This window comes from Olea europaea, chromosome 4 (genome assembly GCF_002742605.1).
Source record: "Olea europaea var. sylvestris chromosome 4, O_europaea_v1, whole genome shotgun sequence".
NCBI lineage: Eukaryota > Viridiplantae > Streptophyta > Magnoliopsida > Lamiales > Oleaceae > Olea > Olea europaea.
The window spans coordinates 12,491,152-12,511,791 of record NC_036240.1 but is presented as its reverse complement, the minus strand read 5'-3'; the positions used below and the strand labels follow the sequence as shown (position 1 = coordinate 12,511,791).

At 37.4% G+C, this 20,640-nt stretch overlaps 2 protein-coding genes across 4 annotated transcripts; both read right to left on the bottom strand.

Annotated features, from left to right (window-relative positions):
- Positions 1 to 380: 380 nt before the first annotated feature.
- Positions 381 to 4,398, bottom strand: LOC111393664 (adenylate kinase isoenzyme 6 homolog). 3 transcript variants are annotated; one of them, XR_002702467.1, is made up of 4 exons: positions 3,936 to 4,398; positions 2,845 to 2,990; positions 2,503 to 2,768; positions 381 to 2,107 (listed from the first exon to the last, which is right to left on the bottom strand). XR_002702467.1 is itself a non-coding variant. In XM_023019317.1 (3 exons), exons 1-3 carry the CDS (start codon positions 4,143 to 4,145, stop codon positions 2,582 to 2,584), a joined length of 543 nt encoding a protein of 180 aa, XP_022875085.1. In that variant the 5' UTR covers positions 4,146 to 4,398; the 3' UTR covers positions 2,310 to 2,581. The 3 variants fall into 3 exon arrangements, 1 of the variants encoding a protein (XP_022875085.1); XR_002702466.1 differs by lacking the exon at positions 381 to 2,107 and adding an exon at positions 2,287 to 2,390; XM_023019317.1 differs by lacking the exon at positions 381 to 2,107 and having other exon boundaries at positions 2,310 to 2,768.
- A 2,713-nt stretch (positions 4,399 to 7,111) lies between these two features.
- LOC111393663 (exonuclease V, chloroplastic-like) lies at positions 7,112 to 20,228 on the bottom strand. Its single transcript, XM_023019316.1, has 7 exons — positions 19,761 to 20,228; positions 19,560 to 19,664; positions 11,182 to 11,303; positions 8,519 to 8,662; positions 8,263 to 8,416; positions 7,840 to 7,916; positions 7,112 to 7,608 (listed from the first exon to the last, which is right to left on the bottom strand). The coding sequence occupies exons 1-7, from the start codon at positions 20,103 to 20,105 to the stop codon at positions 7,389 to 7,391; spliced, it is 1,167 nt and encodes a 388-aa protein (XP_022875084.1). The 5' UTR covers positions 20,106 to 20,228; the 3' UTR covers positions 7,112 to 7,388.
- Between the last annotated feature and the right edge of the window lie 412 nt (positions 20,229 to 20,640).

Sequence of the window (20,640 nt, the reverse complement as noted above, 5' to 3'; positions counted from 1 at the left end):
AATCTTGAAAGATAAAACTTTGAATCCTAATAGATTTAACAAAAATTTGCATAGCTTTTAAATAGGCAGTATTTTTGGTATTAAGAGCAAAATCCGTATCAATGCTTAACGAAGGGACCCGTATGGAAGAAGTTAGATGACCAGCAGCGGATTTCGAACCCGGGAACCTCCAAACGGGTAGTGTATAAGTGAAGAAATAAGCTACTGCCAGCTTAAATTCTTGCAAGAAAACTCGAAATGTATGTAATATGCCTGAGTACGACGATAAATAGGCAAAGAACACGGGTTGGAATTCAAAAAACTATCTGGGGAAGTTTTTGAATTTTTGGCCTAACCGTGTACAGAGAATCTTTGAATTCTTGGCCAAAACGGGTAAGGTATGACTGCAAAAGGCAGGGAACAATGCTGTGATACTGAAGGGCCAGTTTGAATAATTCAAATTTGAAGGGGGAAAGAAAATTTGAATTAATTGCCCAAACAAGTAACAAACAGCAAGACAAAAACTTGAATCTTCAAGAACATAAATTTCCAAACATCCACGAAAGCTAGATGATTAAAATATATAAGCTGTTGGCCGAACCTCAAGATGAATTGCTGGATTCGAACTTAGCAAAGAACATAGAAATCTGGATGAAGAAACCCAAAATCTGCTTGCTGAATTCGAAAATACCTAGGGAAGGAAGGTAAAAATCGAACTAGGCAGCAATACTCTCCTTGAACCTTCTTGTCGAAACTCCAAGAAACTTGAAATCTTCAGGGCTAACCTTTTGAATCTGGACAGCTTTTATAAATTCTGCATTGCTGGATTCGAAATACCAAGTGATGAAGGTAAAGTCGAACCAAGATTAGCTTACATATGCACGGGGCAACTAAAGTGAGTGCTTTTCTTACTAGAGTTGAAAGCTTCTCTTGTAACACCTTACATTGTGACTGAGCATAAGTCTTTTTCCGACTGTTATGTGCAATCAAGGGCCTTCTCTTCATTTAAAATCTATGATGAGGATAAGGAATTGTTTATCTTTGCAATTTACAGAGTTTCATACTTCAACATTTCATGTATTCGAAAGACTTCATATTGCCAGACCAGAATTCTCTAGGACTTCTCCAGCCTTCTCCTCTCTTTTCTTTAGCAACTGCTGTAGAATAAGAATCTGGGGAGTTTCTTTAGAGATATTGCCCACCGCCGTAAATGGTTATGGAACAGTACAGTGAACTCATTGGACTCCCTGCTGCATGCCTTACTGGTCTTTAGCGATCTTGAGAATGTGGCTGCTGTTTATAAGAAAGCTTAAAATTCAAATCCCTCCAGAAATGTGTACGGATATTGATTATATGGAATGGCTACAAGGATTTTACTGAATTTTCCTCCGGATAAGATGAAAGTTTCGTTGATTCACTTTATCAGAATGATCATAAATAGGGATCATCAAAAATCCTGGGACCAGCATAAATGAGACATGAGTTACTAATGCAGCTTTAACTAATGTCATTGGTAAAAGGCCATTTGTGCTGAGTAGATCTATTTTCGTGGTTTCTGGAAAGTACAAAGCACACGGGACTGGAGACACGGCAGCCACACTGGAAAATTTGGCACACACAATACCCAGCATCTTCGACATTGGAATATTTGGAATTCCGATGGTTAGAGCTGGATATATGTGGTTTTCAATAGACAACTTTTATCCCTTTGCCAGAGGCCACTCTGAGAAATTCACCATCCGTCGGTCAAGAGCTATATATCTGGGATTCGCTCTCTGCATCAGCCAGGAAAGTGCTTGGACTTCGTTACCATACTTGTACACATCCCAATTGCCCATACCAACACTTACAAAATCAGCTCACAGTTTCTACGTGATAAGGGGATAATGATTTCATCTGTACCACAGTCTAGAGCAGTTTCTTTTGATGCATATTTTCCAGTAGGGAATTGGTTTGATCTGTTCAACCATTCCCATAATGATTGGAAGAAATGGAAAGTACGTCAAGCTTGATGGATCACGCCAACGTCCACGTCTGGGAAGGAAATATATTAGCTATGCAAGGAGAAGCAATGACAACACAGGCAGCCCGGAACTCGCCATTCCAACTATTAGTCACTTTCACCAACCTACAAAATAACTTGGAAGAAGTTTTCTTGGATGTGAAAATGGGAGGGGATGGTGGAGAATGAAGTTTCATAAAATTTAACAGTAGTATGTATACTAAGGAATAGGCTAATACTAAGATCTGAGGTTTTGAATGCAGGATTTGCTATAAATGTGTTCGCCCCTAGCATTTAGAACAGAATTGAAAGAATAGTTGCCGTGTTGTGAGTAAGAGTGAAAACAGTTGTGAGTTAAGTCTCAACAATATTCACACTACTTGGGAGAGAAACTCTTTCATCATATAATCTGCAAAAAAAAGAGGCAAAAATACAACATTGTAATCGTAAACTATTCCCGAAAATCATCGACCATGTACGTTGGTATGGATACGTTTGACTAAAAGACACGAGTTTCTTACATTCTATGCAAGACACCATCACAAGCAAGAACTTCCCACATTATGACCTTCAAATTTGACATTTTCAGTAAAGTCGTGATCAAGATTGGCAGCTCCAACTTCTAATCCAATCAGTCAAAGTGGCCACGTTACTGTTCATGTCATCGATACAGTCGCTTCTTAATGCCACCACAATTTCTTCAGGATAACTCTCCTTGGCCTCCTCCAGCAACACTTGAAAGATTTCACATTCTATATTGTTAGTAAGTTTCTGCCCAGTATAACCCCTGCCAGATAGATAAAAATGTTAAGGAGATTTGTTGACGACAAAGACCCAATTTGGACGATTGAGAAGTACATAACCTCTTTGTCAATCTGTCATACAACACGGAATTTTCAGTTTGGAGCACTACTACGCGATCGAACCAACGCTGACGAAAGAAGTCGCCTCCATGGTAATCCACAATGTTACCACCACCTTCCATCAAATCCTCAAGCTCATCACACACCTGTTGACGCCATATATTGGGCAACATCAAAAGTCAGGTTGATCTTAAAGTCCTCTGGCTCATAAAATATCTCACATTCTTTTATATCTTAACATGCAAGAAATGAATATGGTAAACAGAGCTTCCAGAAAAGATTTGATCTTGTTTTGACATCAATTATAATTAAACAGTGAGCCAAGTTCAGGTGGACATTGCAATCAACCAGTTGAGCCACCAATCACCTAGAAATCATAGAATCTAATTGCAAACAAACTCAAACATGGACCACAACAACAAACTAAACCCGATTCTCCATAAATTCGAGACCAGGCAGCCAACCATGTTAATCCATTTTTGACACTCCATTATGTTAATGGCTTCATTTGCTAAACAATCCCATAAGACTACATGGACAACACAACTTCACTGCTCGAAAGAGATGCAGAGGAGCCAACTAAATATGTCATATACATTTTGGATGCAAGAAAGCATGTTTGTCAAACCGTTTTGTGCTTGTCCATTATAATTCTATATCTCCATTGGCCTCACTTTCACCTATATGTTTATCAGGACCTAAAAAATGGGAAGTTAGAATATTTGATCCAGTTTTGAATTGATTTTGTTTTCAACTACAACCAAAACACATGCTATCAATGCCCTCCTCATTAAGGTATACTGTAAGATTCTAGAAACTCATATAGCCGAAGCCGAAGTATTCTGGACCAGAGCAATGAACCTATTCGACGAGGCAACATCACAAAAATGTTTTTTGGTGATAGCCTTAGACGGCTTTACTTTCATTTGTCTAAAAGATCGTCAATTTTGACACACACAATTATTTAGCAAATAAACCACGCGATATCTAGAAACCCTTGCTTGTGAACAAACACTGGAAACACTACTACCTATTTCGTCAATTACAACATTGTCAAATACTAAAATTACCAATTTAATTAACAAACTTACCAGGTCTTCATTGATCAAATAACAATCGAACTGGTCATCCCAGCCGTCGTGGAGGTTCTTTTCCTTGACCAAATCTCCGATATTTATATGGCAAAATTGAGTAGCCTCCGCCAGAGCAGACGCCATCGTGGTCTTACCGGTTCCTGGTGTTCCTGTTATCAGTATATTTGGCTTCTCCCTCTTCTTCCTTCCGCCGCCGTTCTGCTCCATCTGCCCCGCCGTTCTGCGTACCCTTTGATAATCGAGGCTTTTGCTTTAGGGGGAATTAATTGTTCCAACGACTACTAAACTTAAAATTAATTGGTCACCTTGACTTAAAATTTTGAGCAATTTTTAATCTAAATCAAACAAGGACTAATATATCTAGCTCTACCTTTTACAATGGGAAGCTAGAAAAAAATTTGAATAGACAAAATAGATCGGAACATGCTGGCTGCACCAGACACATTACAAGGGGAGTAGGTAATTTTTTTTTTTTTTTAAATAATCCTCCACCACCTCACACAGCACGCGAGGGGACCTGTACATAGGCATTTTCCAAGTGGGTTAATTTCACAAACGGTCACTGAGCTTATAGAAAAATTACAAAACGGTCACTGAAGTTAAAAACTTTTAGTAACAGTCACTTAAGTATTGAGACACTTTTAAAAATGGTAATTGAAGTTTAAAAATTTTTGAGCTACTTTTGCGGCAATTTTTCGACCACTTTCGACCACTGATATCGCCGGATTTTGATACCGTTGAAAAGCCTACAATGTCCTCTTCAATTACAACAAAAAATCTCCCCCAAACTCCAAGGATTCGGCCGGAATAAACCCATAAAGTTGGCTACTCGAAAATGCAAAAATCTGCCCAAATTTTCAGATTTTTGGTGGACTTTTGCGGAGGTTTTTTGACAACTTCCGACTACCAAAATAGCCAAATTTTGATACCGTTGGAAAGCCTACAATGTCCTCTTTAATTAGCATCCAAAATCTCCCAAAAACTGTAAAGGATCCGACCGGAATAAACTCACAAATTTGGAATCCCAGATTTTCGCCTTTTTGGAATGTCGATTTTGCGGGTTTATTCCCTCCGAATCATTTGGAGTTTGGAGAAGATTTTGGATTGTAATTGAAGAGGATATTGTGGGCTTTCCAACGGTATCAAAATCCGGCGGTCTTGGTGATCGAAAGTCGTTGGTAAATTGCCATAAAAGTCGCCCAAAAATCTGAAAATCTGAGCAAATTTCAGATTTTTTGGGGCGACTTCTGCGGTGATTTTTCGGTCGAATTCCTTGATGTTGCGGAGAAATTTTGAGTGGTAATTGAAAATGACGTTGTGGGCTTTCCAACAGTATCAAAATTCGATGGTATCAATAGTTGGAAGTACCCGAAAAATTGCCGCAAATGTAACAAAAAAAACTAAAAAAATATTTTTCAACTTCAGTGACCATTTCAGAAACTTTTTAAACTTCAGTGACCGTTTTTGAAAGCGTCCCAATACTTAAGTGACCTTTACTGAAAGTTTTAAATTTCAGCGACCGTTTTGTATTTTTTCTGTAAGTTCAGTGACCGTTTGTGAAATTAACCCTTTTCCAAATAGATATGTATTGGGTTAATTTCACTAACGGTCACTGAACTTAACCGAAAATTTCAAAACGGTCATTGAAGTGTAAAACTTATGGCAACGGTCATTGAACTTACGGGCGCTTTCAATAACACTCACTGATGGACCAAAACACGTGAATTGGATTCTTGAGGACCTCAAGTGTATGTTTCATCTAATTTAATTTGCACAAAATCTACCTCTGAAATTTAGAAATCGAGCCAAATTCCTCCCATTTTCACCATATTTCGTTGGAGCCGAAATTTGTCAAATTCGACCACCATACCGCCGGATAAACCACCTAATTTTTACACCACCAACACCTCCTCATCCCCCTCCACAATCCGACACCAACAATCAACCAAAATATATCAAAAATCACATGAAATTCAGGTTCAAAAAAAATCATCCCCGCCCACAGTTTTACCTCCAATTCTGGCCAATTTGAGATAAATTGGTGAGGACCCATATGTGCATCTTGTTCGCCATGATGAGTAGAAGGTAATGGTGGTGGTGTGCGACCATAATTGTTGACGCCGACACCAAAAATTGGGAAGGAAAATTCGTTGTCACTGCCTTCAAACTGGTATGGGTTAGGTTTTGATTTAAATTGTTTTGTGAAGGTATGGGACCATGTACCTGTTCGTCTTGGGGAGTACTAACAATCTGTGATGGGGTTTGGTATGGGTGATGTGGTTTGGCCGAAATTGGCGATAAAATCGTGCGTGTGTATGGTTTTTCGAACCTGAATTTCGCCATGATTTTTGATATGTTTTGGTTGATTGTTGATATATAATTGTGGAGAGGGGTGAGGAGGTGTTGGTGGTGTAAAAGTCTGGTGGTTTATCCAGCAATAGTGTGGTCGATTTTGGCTTTGAATCCGCCAGCGTCGAAGAAGAAAGCTGGAAAGGGAGGAAAAAATTGTCTAAAGAGTGATTTGGTCCTCAAGGTTTGATTTTCACGTGTTTTGGTCCTTCAAGTTTGAATGAAAAGCATAATGGGCCTTTAGTGACCGTTTCTGAAAGAAAATGTAACTTCAGTGACCGTTGCTACAAGTTTTAAACTTCAATGACCGTTTTGAAATTTTCAATTAAGTTCAGTGAACGTTAGTGAAATTAACCTGATATGTATTATGTATCTAATTAAAAAGACTTTCAAAATTTCCACATGAAAATAAAGAAATTTTCAAAATGTTGTAGGAATAATCAGAACATAACGGAGAGAAATAATAGCTGAAATTTCATCACAAACTCATTATCTCTCAATAAATAAATAGCAATAGCAAGACATGAAATAAAGCATTTTCTGCTAAAGAATTCTTATTGAGGCAAAACTAGCACTGACCATAAGGAGCAACTTCAATTTGTTCCCAATTTCTCATAACTCATTTTCCTCCAAATTAATTTTCAATCACACATTTCACAAAATCTATAACTTTTATCAACTTTTCAACTACATATTTCATTAATTTTTATAAAAATTTACTAAAAATATGATTTTTAGCAAAACCAAACGAGAGCTAAAAATATTGACTTCATTAATGTCTACTCAAAATATCATTGGAAGATAATTAGATAAATATACCAACAGATGCGAAAATATTAGATTTTTATAGAGCTTGGGGTTGTGGAAACAATACATAAAATGAACGAACATTAGCCATCCCACATATTCAACATAACATATTCCATTGATAAATAAAATGGATTTTGCAAGAGGAAGAAGGGCTAGGCTTTTCAATAACAATTCTAATAAATAAAAAGCTTGAATGAATACGGCCGGTGTTTTATCGCAACACCCTGTATCTAACAAGGAATAATTGCAATTTCAGGAGGAGATACGAACGAATATTTGTGAAATTTTCCTTTAGCTTGGTGTAGAAGAAGCATTGGGATTGGAGTTTCCTGGACACACATTGGCAAACTTGCAAAATCTGCATTTCCAACGCTCCTCTGTCGGAGTATAACTGGCTTTTCTCTCACCTACCCAAAACTCAAGAGAGGACTTAATTTGACCCTTAACCCATTCACAATCATACGCAAATTCATCCTCACCGATCAAGGATTGATCTGCTTGCAATTCATATCTGCACCAAATAATCCTCACAGTATTAATTGTATATCAACGTTACATAGGGAACTACTTAATGGGACTTTGCATGCATGTCTTGAAAACAAAAAGATATCGTCATCATCATAATTTTAAAAGGAGTTCAAACTCGCCAAGAAAGTCCCCTAGTCTAGTCCGAAGGAAAAATAAAATAAAAAAAATAAAAATAAAAACTTCAGAATTCCTTTAAATCTCACTTCAAGCTCACCTCAAAGTTAGCAGGCCGTGAGCTCGAGGTAGCTGGAAACAACTATTCCGAAAATACCTCACCAGATCATTCAGAGTCTGAAACAGCAACCAAAAATAAGATTAGATCAAAGCAAGCATAAACACTGATGAACTTCTAAAGCTAAACTATAAACTAATTGTCAATGTGCTCTCTCTTGTTTCATAGATGAGGGATGCAAATTTCTCTCAATAATAAATCTCTTTAATTTATTTTTACTGATAAAGAGGTTATTCGATTGTGTAAAGGTCAAGAGGAAAGTATACAGAAAAGCCACCCACTGTTACCATAGCACGGAACCAATCCCACATGCTAAAACCGTAGGCTCTTTTTTAAGTATTTAGTTTCATTGCAAATAGCACACACGATGATTAAAAACTGTAAATAAAAAAAATTATTCCTCACCTCTGACGCAAAACCAGACTTTGCCGTATTTTCTCTAATTTCGGCGGGTAATATGCAATGAGGATTCAATGAAAAGAAATCAAAAAATTTTTGTACGGGAAATTTATCATCAACTAAACTGTCCCATAGACGCTTGTAGCACATTAACTGAAGCCTGCCCAAGTAAATTTTGAACATATGAGTCACAAGTACAGCTAAAAAAAAGTCGACGAGCTTCAGCAATTTAAAGAAGTAATCCACAAGCCACTGATTATACCTTCCATTTCTTTGCTGAGGTTCAGTCGGAAATTTTGCTTGCACACGAGTTTTCGTGTCAACCAATGTTGCATATCTTTCAGACTCTGATATACGGATTTCATCAATTACTCCTACCATCCATATGCCTTCTGCAAAGCCTACTCTGAATGTACAAAAAGTTGCAAGTCTATGAGATAGTGATACACACTAAACCCACAAAATTTCTAAATAACTTAATCCAAATAAATGAAAAACTTGCACTATTGTGAAAGACACTGCACCTTACCTCCGAAGTAATAAGTTTCTTACTTTATTCATGGTAAAGAATTTTATCACACAACGCTAAAAAGACTACTCCTATAGGTCAAATAGAAGGATCGGTTGTTGCATTGTCAAAGTACTGATTCTTAATAAAATGTAAATCCTATCTGGCGGCAACAACTATGTTTTTCGTTAATGTTCCAGCAAAGGTATCCAGTGCTTGCTAAGCAATGAAGTCAAGCAACTATGTTCTCAAGAACAGAGTTTTCTGTGTACATGAAGATGCAGTACTATTTTTCATGTGCCACTCACTGCAAAGTTGTCAATGAGCGCTCTCGTACTGATAGGAGGAATCGTGTGCCTCCACAGAGATTCAGGCACCCAAGGGATGATCACCAAAGGCAGGGACTGCTGCCCGCGCTCTTAAAATCTGCTCGATCTTGCTCAATTCTTAGGCGTTAGAGCTCATTTTTCTGAAATTTCGTTCATGGGATTTTATATATCTTGCTTTTTCAGTGCTTCCTGTTTTAACCTTTATTATCAAATTTAGTTTTACAGCATTGAAAAAAAAAAAGAAAAAAAAAAGAAAAAAGAAAGAGTTTTCTACACAACTTGGAAATTTAAGGTAATCATATATTTAGCCACTATTGATGCAAAATATCATCACAAACAGAACTATTCAGCCGCAAATCAAGCAAAAAACAAATCATACTTACATTGGCAACTCGCGTGTCAATCCATCAAAAATCAGTTGATTTGCACCAATTATAAAATTCACGAACTTCAGTGCCCACACATCTTCATTTGATGAAACGTGAATTTTTACTCTTTTAATAACCTGTCCACATTCACAAGAGAAATCAGACAATACTATTGGCAATAAAAGACTTTAAATGTAGTTACTGTTAGGTTTTGTGACTCAAATATGGTTAGGAGTCTTGTGAGATTACGTATTTGAATTTTACTTGGAAAGGAAGATCGTATCCAAGTTAAATAAGGAAAGGAAATCCTCTTTCCGTCGAAGTTTTATGCGCAATTATAACCTAATTTTAATAGATTTTCTTACATTTTAGAACTCTTCTAGAGTTTGGAATGTGACCTATAAATACAAGGCTCCTCTATTAGTTTTGTTTAAGCATTATTGTCGTGTCTGCAGTTTCTCTCCATATTATTAGTTAATATACATCATTTCTCTGCGTTAACTCCATTTGTTCTTCTTTACTTATAATCTTGTTTCTTGTTGTGATCTTTATTATTTCATAGTGTGTCATTAATCTCATTCATTACAATCTCTCCAGATCCAACAAGTAGTATCAGAGCTTGGTTCTTTTTTTGTGGATTAATTGATGTTTTTTCAGAGATGACTACTATGAAGTATGACATTTTGCTGCAGGATCGCAATACAAGATTTTCTTTGTGACAAGTAAAGATGAGGGCTATTCTGGCGCAGTTAGATTTGGAAGATGCACGGCTAGGTTTTGAGAAGATGCCAGCTGATTGGACAACGGAAGAGAAACAACAGAGGGACTGAAAGGATTTATCACAGATCCATTTTCATTTATCCAACAATATTTTGCAAGGTGTCTTGAAGGAGAAAATAGCGGCTGCTTTGTGACTAAAACTAGAGCAGTTATGCATGACTAAAAGTCTCACGGGCAGATTGGCTCTAAAGCAGAAGCTGTATTCCCATCGCATGGCTGAAGAAGGGTTACTGGAGGACCATATTGCCATTTTCAAGGAAATAGTTGAAGGTTAATTATGATGAAGAGGATCTGGCCTTGATCCTGTTGCGTTCACTGCCTTACTCTTATGCGTCATTTCGGGACACTATTTTATATAGTCGGAATACTTTTGACTATATGATGCTTTGCACTCTGTTAAGGAAGAAAATCAATTAGGAATAATGTGTATTAGGCAAGAATATTATTTGGTATATTTAGTTTCCATATATGTACATGATTCCCTCTCAGTTTATGCAAAACACGTTTACATGGTATCAAAGCCATAGAATCACTTACTCGTGCGTGTGTATTGCGGGTCTGCTCCTTGTTCATCGTCATTGGTTCTTTCTCAGTTCACAGTAACCTCCGGTTGGAGTTCGGGTCTTAGACATTGTCGACGATAGTGTCTCTGCTCTTCCCATCGGCATCTTCGTGTTTTATTCTAGTAGGCCGCACTTAGTTCCCTGTGCCGGCTGACCTTCTGGCATAGCCTGAGGTTAGGTGTTAAATTCTTCGGTAGGTCTTGGTTGGAGCAGCTAGTTTGGGTCTTGAAAAAAAGAAAAAAAAAAGAAAAAAGAAAGAGTTTTCTACACAACTTGGAAATTTAAGGTAATCATATATTTAGCCACTATTGATGCAAAATATCATCACAAACAGAACTATTCAGCCGCAAATCAAGCAAAAAACAAATCATACTTACATTGGCAACTCGCGTGTCAATCCATCAAAAATCAGTTGATTTGCACCAATTATAAAATTCACGAACTTCAGTGCCCACACATCTTCATTTGATGAAACGTGAATTTTTACTCTTTTAATAACCTGTCCACATTCACAAGAGAAATCAGACAATACTATTGGCAATAAAAGACTTTAAATGTAGTTACTGTTAGGTTTTGTGACTCAAATATGGTTAGGAGTCTTGTGAGATTACGTATTTGAATTTTACTTGGAAAGGAAGATCGTATCCAAGTTAAATAAGGAAAGGAAATCCTCTTTCCGTCGAAGTTTTATGCGCAATTATAACCTAATTTTAATAGATTTTCTTACATTTTAGAACTCTTCTAGAGTTTGGAATGTGACCTATAAATACAAGGCTCCTCTATTAGTTTTGTTTAAGCATTATTGCCGTGTCTGTAGTTTCTTTCCATATTATTAGTTAATATACATCATTTCTCTGCGTTAACTCCATTTGTTCTTCTTTACTTATAATCTTGTTTCTTGTTGTGATCTTTATTATTTCATAGTGTGTCATTAATCTCATTCATTACAATCTCTCCAGATCCAACAAGTAGTATCACAGCTTGGTTCTTTTTTTGTGGATTAATTGATGTTTTTTCAGAGATGACTACTATGAAGTATGACATTTTGCTGCAGGATCGCAATACAAGATTTTCTTTGTGACAAGTAAAGATGAGGGCTATTCTGGCGCAGTTAGATTTGGAAGATGCACGGCTAGGTTTTGAGAAGATGCCAGCTGATTGGACAACGGAAGAGAAACAACAGAGGGACTGAAAGGATTTATCACAGATCCATTTTCATTTATCCAACAATATTTTGCAAGGTGTCTTGAAGGAGAAAATAGCGGCTGCTTTGTGACTAAAACTAGAGCAGTTATGCATGACTAAAAGTCTCACGGGCAGATTGGCTCTAAAGCAGAAGCTGTATTCCCATCGCATGGCTGAAGAAGGGTTACTGGAGGACCATATTGCTATTTTCAAGGAAATAGTTGAAGGTTAATTATGATGAAGAGGATCTGGCCTTGATCCTGTTGCGTTCACTGCCTTACTCTTATGCGTCATTTCGGGACACTATTTTATATAGTCGGAATACTTTTGACTATATGATGCTTTGCACTCTGTTAAGGAAGAAAATCAATTAGGAATAATGTGTATTAGGCAAGAATATTATTTGGTATATTTAGTTTCCATATATGTACATGATTGATTCTCTATATAAATAAAAGGGAGAGGAGACGAAGAGTAGATTTTTCCCTCTCAGTTTATGCAAAACACGTTTACATGGTATCAAAGCCATAGAATCACTTACTCGTGCGTGTGTATTGCGGGTCTGCTCCTTGTTCATCGTCATTGGTTCTTTCTCAGTTCACAGTAACCTCCGGTTGGAGTTCGGGTCTTAGACATTGTCGACGATAGTGTCTCTGCTCTTCCCATCGGCATCTTCGTGTTTTATTCTAGTAGGCCGCACTTAGTTCCCTGTGCCGGCTGACCTTCTGGCATAGCCTGAGGTTAGGTGTTAAATTCTTCGGTAGGTCTTGGTTGGAGCAGCTAGTTTGGGTCTTGGTTGGAGCAGCTCGGTTTTGTTACGTCTGCAGTTCTCTACTACCCGTCCGTCGCTAGTGGTTTTCTGGTCGGTGTCGCCTCTTGTCTGCATACTCGTCTCCAGCAATTCTAGTCGGTAATTATGTTGGATTGATTTGAATTTTTGGGATTTTCTTGGTGAATCTCCGTTCAGCACTCTCAATCGTTAAAGTCGGTGGTGGTGAGTTTTCTGTGAGTTGGGCGGCTTGGGCATGTACTTTGTTAATTAAATACTGATAAATTTGGGGTGACTAATTGGGCTGCCTATTGGGCTATAGTAATTTTGTTGGATCTACTTTGTGATTTTATTTCATTGGACTTCTCTTTTGTGCCTCATTTAATATTATTTGGTTGGTCACTCTAATTGTGGGCATATTTGTGATTCGATGGTTGACTGTTATTGTTAATTGGTCTTATTCTCTACGATCCAAGGACTAGTGTGTGTGGTTAAAATTATGTCATCCAAGATGGAGATATTCAATTTGATTGGACCCATAGCACCAGAAAAATTGAATGAAAGAAATTATACTTATTGGGCTACGTGTGTCGAAGTCTTCTTGCGAGGTAAAGGTTTATATAATCACTTGATTTTAGACAAGTCGTCTGCCAAATCATCAGAAGGTGAATCTGTAAAGACTAATCTCAACGATCGGTGGGATCAAGAAGATAACGCAATCACTGGACTTATGATCAGTAGTATTGAGCCTCATATTGGGTCTTCATCTCTCTACATGTCTACCGCTAAGCAAATTTGGGAGCATCTTAAACATATACACTCTGGAACTGGGAATATTACTCGGGTCTATGAGACTTGCAAACAATATTTTGGGCTTCAGAAAGGCTCCTCCAGCCTTGTTAAGTATTAGAATAAACTATTGGCTGTGCGTCAGGAAAGGAATATGTAGCATCAACCTCTCTCTCTTGACTTGAAGATTATGGAAAAACAGCGAGAAGACATTGATGTTGTTAAATTCCTTCTTGGTCTTCCACCGGAGCTTGAAGCTGTGAGGGCACAGATATTGGATGGAAAAGAACTTCCAAGTCTCCCAGAGACATTCTCTCGTATTCAGCGCTCTACTCTCTCCGATAATACACCTAGTGGAGATCATTCTGCCTTTGTTGCCGGGAGTGGCTCATTTAGGGGTGGATGCAGTGGTCGAAGTGGACGTGATGTTAGCTCTAGAGGTGGACGAGATATTATAAGCAGTAGCCGTTTGGGAAATCGTGAACCTCGAAAATGTACTCACTGTGGTCGTACAAGTCACTCCATTGATTATTGTTGGGACTTACATGGCAAACCATCTGGTTCTACCAATAAGGTCTCATCTAATAAGGACCATCACCTAATATCTGGACCGGTAACTAACTGTAGCTCAACACAAGGATCTGATCTCTTAGCTGTACCACGGGATGAGTATGCTGAGTTTTTAGCTCATAAACAAGCTACTTCCACTTCTATAGCCACACTCACTCAGTTTGGTACTGCATCTTCTCACTATCTATTGTCATCCTCTCACAATCCGTGGATTATCGATTCTGGTGCAACAGAACACATGACTGGTTCGTCTATTTCTCTCCTTGATTATCATCATCTTAGTCATACCACATGTGTCACCCTGGCTAACGGTTCCCAAACTAATGTTGCAGGCTCAGGCAATACTTGTCCTAGTTCTAACATTAATCTATCAACTGTCCTTCATGTCCCTGGCTTTCCCTCCAGTTTATTGTCTATTAGTAAAATTACCAAATCTCTTCAGTGCTCTGTAACATTTTATCCCTCATTGTGTGTTTTTCAGGATCTCAAGACGAAGAGGATCATTGGTATGGGGCATGAAGTTGGTGACTTGTACCACCTGAATATTTCACCGGTCTCTCCTCTTCGAGCTCTTCAGTCATCTGTTTCACCCATGCAGTGGCATTGCCGTCTTGGTCACCCTTCTCTATCTACTTTAAAACGTCAAGTTGTGAGTCTTCGCAATGTGTCCTCCCTTGAATGTAATGCTTTCAGCTTAGCAAACATCACCGAGTGTCTTTTCCGTTGCGAACTAATAGTAGTGTTTCTGGTTTATTTGAGTTAGTTCATTCTGATGTATGGGGACCAATCAATATTTTTTCTAATAAATTTCAATATTTTGTCACTTTTGTGGATGATTATTCTCGTATGACTTGGTTGTTCTTAATGAAAAATCGTTTTGAGTTACGTTTTATATTTCAAGTCTTTCGTTCATTGATTAAAACTCAATTTAACAAGAAAATCCGTATTTTGCGTTCTGATATTGCCAAAGAATATATGTCTGCATCTTTTACTTCCTATTTAAAACATTTTGTGCATATACTCGACAACAAAATGGGGTTGCAGAACGTAAAAATCGTCATTTATTAGATGTTACTCATGCTCTTCTTTGTCATATGCATGTCCCTAAACGTTTTTGGAGTGATGCGATCCTTACTACATGCTATCTCTTTAATCACATGCCATCCTCCATTTTGAATGGTGCATCTCCCTTCTCTCTTTGTTTTCCTCTCATGTCACTTTTGATTCGTTGTCACCTTCGTTTTCTTATTTCACATCCCAGCTTTCTGGTATTTTTGTACCTAAGACAGTGGCAAAGGCTTTATCTAATCCTGAGTGGCGAAAGGCCATGGAATTGGAAATGGCAGCCTTACACGAGAATCAGACTTGGGACCTTGTTCCTTCACCACTTGGTATTCGCCCTATTGGTAACAGATGGTTTTATGTTCCGAAGTTCAATCGTGATGGGACTGTTGATCGGTTGAAAGCTCGATTGGTTGCTAAGGGCTATGCACAGGATTATGATGAAACGTTCTCTCCGGTTGCTAAGATCTGACCTATTCGTATTTTAATTTCTATTGCTGCTAACCTTGATTGGCCATTGTTCCAGTTGGATATTAAAAATGCCTTCCTTCATGGTGATTTGCACGAAGAGGTTTATGGAGCAACCACCTGGGTTTGTTGCTCAGGGGGAGTACCAAAACTATTTTTGTAAGTTGAAAAAGTCTTTATATGGGTTAAAGCAATCACCGAGGGCATGGTTTGGAAAGTTTTCTGAGGTTGTTTTAAAATTTGGTCTTCAAAGGTGTCAGACAGACCATTCAGTATTTCATCTACAAACTGGTGCAGGTCATGTTATTCTTGTAACTTATATAGATGATATTGTAATAACTGGTGATGATGCAAATGGAATTGCTCGATTAAAACAGTTTCTACAAAAACATTTTCAGACCAAAGATCTAGGCAAGCTTCGATATTTTTTGGGTATTGAAATTGCCAGGTCTCGGGCAGGTATCAACTTATCTCAGAGAAAACATGTATTTGACCTGTTAGATGAGACAGGTTTTCTTGAAGCTCGTCCAATTGATACCCCTATGGATCCTAATGTGAAACTTTTGAAAGATGAAGGAGAATCATTTGCAGAACCAGGAAAATATCGTCGCTTGGTTGGAAAATTGAATTATCTTACTATCACACGACCGGATATTTCTTATGCAGTCAACATCGTTAGTCAGTTCTTCGATGCTCCTCGAGTTTCTCATTGGGAAGATGTGATATGTATTATTCGATATTTGAAAAAGGCTCCAGTTCTTGGATTATTGTATAAACCAAATGGAAATATCAGAATAGAAGGATTTATAGATACAGATTGGGCAGGTTCTCCGTCAGATAGACGGTCTACTACTGGATTCTGTACTTTTCTCGGTGGTAATCTTGTCTCTTGGAAAAGTAAGAAACAGACTCTAGTTGCAAGGTCAAGTGCAGAAGCGAAATATAGGGCGATGGCTCATACTGTTAGTGAATTGACATGGTTGCAGCACTTTCTTCAAGAAATCAATCTTTCACCCTCTACTCCTATACCAATGTTCTGTGATAATCAGGCTACTTTACATATTGCATCAAATCTAGTTTTTCATGAAAGGACCAAGCATATTGAAGTCAACTGTCACTTTATTTGGGACAAGATAGTATGTGATGACATATGTACACCGTTTGTGAAGACTGGAGACCAACTTGCTGATATGTTTACAAAATCATTGAACAGTAATCGTTTGAGATTTCTGTGTTCCAAGCTGGGTTTATATGATATATATATTCCAGCTTGAGGGGGTGTGTTAAGAAAGAAAATCAATTAGGAATAATGTGTATTAGGCAAGAATATTATTTGGTATATTTAGTTTCCATATATGTACATGATTGATTCTCTATATAAATAAACGGAAGAGGAGATGAAGAGTAGATTTTTCCCTCTCAGTTTATGCAAAAACACGTTTACACACTCAAAGAAAAAGTTGAAGCATTTGGTCGACGGAGGGACAGATCTAAGAATAATAGCAATTTGTTTTGCTTCTACTGCAGACATAAGGAAATATTCGGAAAGATTGCAATACGTTGCAGGCTAAATGTGATCTAGCTGCAAATCGTGGAGCGCAACCTTTGACTTCAGACGAAACAAATGTAATTGAGGATTTTTCAGACTGCGGAATGTGATGGTGATGGTGGTATCTGACGTGAAATCTAGGCCTGACGCTGAGTGGATTCTCAATTCGGCATGTTCGCATCATATGTGTTCTAATCGAAATTTCTTTCAAGCATATGAGGCTGTTCAGCAATGTGGAGTTGTAATGGAAAACAACCAGTCTTACCGTATTGCTAGGATCAATCGAGTCAAATTTAGGCTGCGGGATGGAACAGTCAGAACAATTGATCAGGTTCGACATGTTCCAAACCTGAAAAGGAATCTCATCTCGCTTAGCATCTGAATGCAAAAGGGTGTAAATTATCTGGTGAAGTCTAGGTCCGAAAGAATGTTCGGGTTGTACTAGAGGAACGAAGGTCTCAGTTGTTCATCTTGCAGAGAAGTGCAGAACCAATTAAGAGACATCTGAACAAGTTGAGTATCGTGGCGGATATTCATTTTGGTACAGTACCACTTGTGATGTGCTCTGGGTCAGTTCTGAACATTGCTCGAGGGAGTGTTGGTGATTCTGTTTTTCCACCAATTTCAGCAGTTGCCCTGTGTTCAGTTGCTAGGGTTGGATCCATTAAGCGTAGGTACCGTGGTGTCAGTGATATCTGTAATGCTTTTGGGAATGTTGAAGGCGACAGTTCTAGCAAAAGGTCTTCTGTTCAGGCATTTTGTGCTTGTTTGGTAGGGATTTTGATAATTGATTTTTTTGATCGTTAGAAATAAAGTGAGTCCTAAGAAGAATTCAAAAATAACGGTTGGAATAGTAAAATAACGGTCAAAAAATTGATTTTAATTGGATTAATAGCTATACCAAACAAGCTCTTTGTATGGTTTCTACTACAGGTGTGCTTCGACCTTATTTGATAAACATTAATTCCTTGGTGAAATTTTGAGAACCCAAGAGTAGGGTTCAGGTGTCGCTTGTGGACTCCGTGTGGAGGACGATGGTTTATATGGAGAGTTTTGGTTACTGCGTTGAGGAGATTGGCCATTTCATTTCGATGCAAACATGTTTATTTCTCAGGTGGAGAAATTTTGTGGAGCTCCATTTGTTGAACCGGAATTTGAGTCAAAATGGAAATTGTTAAGCTTTGTTACTCAAATATGGTAAAGAGTATTGTGAGATTGCGTATTTGATTTTTACTTGGAAAGGGATATTATATCTAAGTTGAATAAGGAAAGAAAATTCTCTCTCGGTCAAAGTTCTAGGCACAATTGTAATCTAATTTTTAACAGATTTTCTTATCTTTTAGAACTATTCTAGGGTTTGAAACGTGCCCTATAAATACAAGGTTCCTCTGTCAGTTTTGTTTAAATATTATTGTTATGTCTGTAATTTCTCTCCATATTGTTAGCTAATATACATCGTTTTTCTGTAATTAACTCTCTTTGTTCTTTTTTACTTTTAATCTTGTTTCTTGTTGTGATCATTATTACTTAATATTGTGTCATTATTCTAATTCATTAGAATCCCTTCGAGTCCAACAGTTACGAGGTAAAGCTCAACATATTACCCTTGAATCAACGGCATAAACTTTCTGCTTTTGCAATACCAAAGGTTTCGACATCAAAAACCAATTAATAAAATCACAAGATGATAATTTTCTTCCCAGAATACAGGGCATCATGGAACAAACTTAAAGATTGTTTGACTAAGCTTAAATTTTGCTATCAAATATATTTGAATACTTTATTTTTTCTTATTTTTGAGTACAAAAAGTTTCATATTTTGAAAGCATGTTAACTCATTTCCATATTTGAACGTTTTTACTTATAAGTAAATTTATAAGTAACAAGTAAAATTTTTAAGCTTAACCAAATATGCTCTTACCTTAGTAGTGGAGAAAGCCTACGGCAATTAAGGAGGAGCAAGAAGGGGACATGAACAAATAGAGAAAGCAAATATAATCATCAACAAGATCACGTTATAGGTGGGAATTAGAGCTGGAGAAAAAACTATAAATATCATTATCCGAGGCAATTACACCGTGTAAGTGCAAGCATTATGTACACCAACCAATTGCAGTAATATTTAAACACCAGAAATTCATTTCACATACAGAGTTCACATGAAAGTGGTGAAGATTGACTACCAATGTTTTTATGAAGATATCAGTTTGTGCATTAACTCTTCCTTTAAGAAACAAAAGAAATTAATATGAAAGCTAAATCCTTACTCCTTATTTCGAAGCGAAACCATTCAACAATTAATAAATATTGGTAGTTCAATCAATAGAAATATTAGTTCAACAGGATAAGAATTTATCTTATACCTCTTCTTCCAGTTCCACATGGCGAACACTGCCTGCTTTCATAGCTTTAGTCTTTTCTGGTTTTCCAAAGAGTAGACAAAACTCCATTTGCTTTTCACACCATTCCTACATCAAACATAAAACACAGATTTCTAATTTATATTTGATTTTTCCGAAAAAGAAAAAATAGTTAAAAATAGAAAAGGAAATACTAAATTTTACCGTGGCAGTAATATCTGTAACAGAGAGACCTCTTTTCCGCCGGAACCTATGGAGAAACGAGTCGAGACCTCTGTTTCTCTTCTTCAGGGGGCTACTGTCCGACCAGCCAACGCGACCCGAGTCCTCAATATCAGGCGAAGAGCCGGTTGCCATAGAATCCAAAAGTGTGCGTTTGGATAAGCGAGTTATCGACTGAATGGATCTCTGATTACGGGGGAACTGGGCGGCTGCGGAGGCGAAGGCAGAATCGATGAGCGCCATTTCTTCTTCGCTAATGATTTCTTGTGGGACTTTGGTGGCGGTGGTTGTGGAGAAGGGAGGAGATCGGGTCGGTGACTTTGTCATCTTGTGATCGAGTCAGCGAGGTATGATGGATATGACCGTTGGAATCGCAACGAATACAGGAGGAACGGTGGTATTTGCAATTAGAAGGGATTCGGTTGCGTGTAAATCAATAGATTGCTTCGGTACAAGTGAGTTGAGATGCTAAAAGTTTGTCGCACTTATTTTATACAAAAATCATCTCCTAATCACCGTTGACATGACACAACATTTAATTGAAAAATAAGTTAATAGTAGATTTCATGTATTTAATGATCTAACAATTAAATGGTGTGCCATATTATTGGTGTTTAAAAATTATTCAACTTATATTTATTTTCTAGCTTAATTTTCAATTTAAAATATTGATTTTATGTCGTTAAGAATTACAAATTTTTAATACAGTCAACCTTTTTTTTATTTTTTCTTTATTTTTTTGCATAGTGTTTAAAAGGTCATTAACTTGGTTTGTTCTCTAATCTTAATTACTTTAAAGTTTGAACTAAAATTGAAGAAAAGAATTGTGATTTGTACATGCAGTGAAATTACTCATATCAAA

Bases quoted from the DNA above. Each gene is read 5' to 3' on its own strand.
- LOC111393664 (XM_023019317.1), bottom strand. From the start codon at position 4,145: ATGGAGCAGAACGGCGGCGGAAGGAAGAAGAGGGAGAAGCCAAATATA. The intron at 2,991-3,935 runs GTAAGTTTGTTA...TGGCGTCAACAG, and splicing joins ATTTGATCAATGAAGACCTG to GTGTGTGATGAGCTTGAGGA. The intron at 2,769-2,844 runs GTTATGTACTTC...TCTATCTGGCAG, and splicing joins TATGACAGATTGACAAAGAG to GGGTTATACTGGGCAGAAAC.
- LOC111393663 (XM_023019316.1), bottom strand. From the start codon at position 20,105: ATGACAAAGTCACCGACCCGATCTCCTCCCTTCTCCACAACCACCGCC. The intron at 8,663-11,181 runs GTAAGTATGATT...TTGTACATTCAG, and splicing joins TTGACACGCGAGTTGCCAAT to AGTAGGCTTTGCAGAAGGCA. The intron at 7,917-8,262 runs GTGAGGAATAAT...TTGCTGTTTCAG, and splicing joins AGTCTGGTTTTGCGTCAGAG to ACTCTGAATGATCTGGTGAG.